Source organism: Carlito syrichta, unplaced genomic scaffold, assembly GCF_000164805.1.
Source record: "Carlito syrichta isolate Samal-C Ts95f unplaced genomic scaffold, Tarsius_syrichta-2.0.1 Scaffold309173, whole genome shotgun sequence".
NCBI lineage: Eukaryota > Metazoa > Chordata > Mammalia > Primates > Tarsiidae > Carlito > Carlito syrichta.
In genome coordinates, this window is record NW_007253269.1 from 243,528 (window position 1) to 246,650 (window position 3,123).

Below are 3,123 nucleotides of genomic sequence, written 5' to 3' on the forward strand. Positions count from 1 at the left end.
GCCCTCCAGTCTGGGCGACAGAGTGAGACTCCAACTCAAAAAAAAAAAGGTATATTTCAACCTGTATCATGGATTCTTTCTCCTGCATGCTTTCAATTTTCTCTTTTAGTTTTCCCATATGATTATCAGCTGCTGGTCTCCTAAAAGTCGTACTTAGAGGGAGATGATCAAAATACAGTTGTTGGGAAGCAGATGCCCAGATCTCCAATGTGTGCCAGAGGATGTGGATGTAATCATTGTGGAAAGACAGACCTCTGACTATAGCCTTAACCTGGTGGTCAGCCCTGCCGATTTACTGAGTCCAAACAGCTGCTCAGATGAGTATTGCTTATAATAAATAAAAATCTGAAAATAACCTACATTTCCAACCACCGAGCATGCCAATAAATTATATCAGCTCATTTAAATTAGTAATTGCCAAGACAACATTCAACATGTCACCATGTTTGCACAATAATTTAAAGCAGAGGAAGAAAGGAGACAGCTATTTTGGTTTCATTATGCTATATTTAATGACACACTGTAATTGCAACGTAAAATATAGATGTACATATTAGTAGAAAGTAGAAAGGAACCAGAAAAACTGAAAATGGGGAAAACAGGTACACTAGGGTGATGGGATTATGTGTGAGATTTTGTTCATTTTAAATTTTCTATAATATTTTAGTTAGGTTTTCATAAAATACACTTTATTTTTAATTTTTTTTTAATTTTTTTGAGTTGGAATCTCACTCTGTCACCCAGACTGGAGGACAGTGGCACGCTCACGGCCACCACAGCCTCAACCTGCTGGGCTCAGGTGATCCTTCCACCTCAGCCTTCCAAGTAGCTGGAACTGCAGGCACGTACCACCACACTCAGCTAATTTTTTGATTTATTGTAGAGATGAGGTCTCATCAAGCTGCCCAGGCTGGTCTTGAACTCGTGGGCTCAAGCAATCCTCTCACCTTGACCTCCCAAAGTGCTGGAATTATAGGCATGAGCCACTACACCCAGTCCAATAAAATACACTTTAAAAATAGTTCCACCTCCTGAATCAAAACAATTCAACCGGAGGAGGACCAAGAGGGTCACAGATCTCATTGTTTATCTGACCTGGCAGTCAGGAAAATACCAGACTGCTAATTAATCAAAGAGAGAGTAAGTATAATCTCTGCCTCAGAGGAGTTTGCCCTTTCGTACTCTGAACACAGGAGAGCAGACATGCTTAGAAAATAAAGGTATAATCAAGGCTTTGGTTGATGAGCTCTGCCCCTTGGTGTCGGGCTCCATTTCTGATCAACCATGGCCCACAGCTCGGGAACAGATGGTGTGGCCAGGCCTGATGGTGGAGACAACCAGGGTGAGGGGCTGGAGGGAGTCCAGTGGGCTGGTCTCAGCCACATGGAATCTGAGATGGAGTCAGGATGTCCAGCTAGAGCCGGTCTGCACCACAAAGCAAGTGGGGACATCCTATAGTGACAGAAAGACCGGGGCTGTTGCTATGAAAAGGACCTTGTTGCAAAAACAGTTAAAGTGCAAAGAGCCCATCAAATGCTCAAGGGCCAGTATGAAGGAACCACCAGGAAGCCCAAGGGGGTGGCAGTGGGAGTTGATTGGCGCTGGCATGCAGAGTGGCCCTGGGATGCAGGGATAGCCCCACCAGGTACTGAGGTGGTGAAAACCCAGATCGTTGTCAAGTGAGAAGGACTACTCTCAAAGTGGTGCCTCCTGGGAGGGGGTGGGAATGTGGTGTGGTGAGGTGGGTATGCTCACCTTTTCTTTTGGTCTTTCCCAATAAGAAAGTACCTAGATACTGCTTATGTAACTGAAAAGATGATGATCGCACCTCCAAGTATTCAGGATGAGTGGGAGAAACACATAAGACATGCACAAGTGACCTTTGCTGAGAAGCAGACGTGGCTGCTAGACTGTAAATTACACCAAAGGGTCTACGACCTTGGTCCACCTTCCTGCTCCAACCTTCAGGTGAGTGGTTCTCAGTTTCAACACAGTTGATTTGGACGCTGAGAGGTTCCCAGTGCCATCCCCCATTCCTTTCCACCTTGCTGGAACTGCCTGAATGCTGTTTTAATAAACACACATTTTGGTTATTTCTTATTCAAATTGAGCAGACTTTCAACAGTGGGAAGTGATTCATTAAAACCAATGGGGAGCTTTTGCAACATAACAGTGGCCAAGCCTCATTCCAGACTAATTAAATCAGACCCATTGGGTGATTCTAATATGAGATCCAGGGATTCAATGGTACACTGTACATTGTGATATATTGGTAACTAAACATACCAGGCTGTCATTAAGAATACCCTGAAGAGGCTGGGCGTGGTGACTCACGCCTATATTCCCAGCACTTGGGGAGCCCGAGGTGAGAGGATTGCTTGAGCACAGAAGTTCAAGACCAGCCTGGGCAACAGAGTGAAACCTCATCTCTACAAAAATAATCAAAAAATTAGCCAGGCATGGTGATGTGTGACTGTTATTCCCAGCTATTCAGGAGGCTGAGGCGGAAAGATTGCCTGAGCCCAGCAGGTCGAGGCTGCAGTGAGCCAAGATCATGCCAGTATATTCCAGCCCACCACTGCCTTGACCTCCTGGGCTCAGGCGATCATTCTGCCTCAGGATTCCAAGTAACTGGGACTACAGGTGCGCACCATCACACCTGGCTAATGTTTTGATATTTTGTAGAGATGATGTCTCGCTATGTTTCTTGATCTTGAATTCTTGGGCTCAAGCAGTCCTCTTGTCTCAGCCCGCAAAGTGTTGGGATTACAGGCGTGAGCCACCACTCTCTCTGTCTCCTTTTAATAGAGAATGGTATTTAATAAACCAAGATCTGGGTGCTAGATGTGCTCATTCCCACCAGGGCACCATTGGTTCTAGCAAACATATGTATTTAAATACATACATCCATACCTATGTGTTTCATGTGTGTGTATTTCCACGCCTATTTGCATATTTGTGAATGTGCATACATGTGTAATTTCTATATCTGTGTGTGACCACATATATGTATTTCTGTATTTATCTGTGTATGTATGTGCATGTAATGAAATCATGAGCTCATATCAATATCTCTCATTCTTTTTTTTTTTTTTTTGAGTTGGAGTCTCACTCTATCGCCCA

At 44.2% G+C, this 3,123-nt stretch overlaps 1 protein-coding gene across 1 annotated transcript in view; it reads left to right on the forward strand.

The window, feature by feature from the left end:
• Positions 1-1,284: 1,284 nt before the first annotated feature.
• The window catches only part of PURB (purine rich element binding protein B), an 18,247-nt gene continuing 16,408 nt past the window's right edge, over positions 1,285-3,123 (forward strand). Inside the window, exons 1-3 of the mRNA XM_008066879.2 lie at positions 1,285-1,342; positions 1,511-1,679; positions 1,782-1,968. Coding sequence (XP_008065070.2) covers positions 1,285-1,342; positions 1,511-1,679; positions 1,782-1,968 — 414 coding nt within the window. The remainder of the gene's footprint in view (positions 1,343-1,510; positions 1,680-1,781; positions 1,969-3,123) is intronic.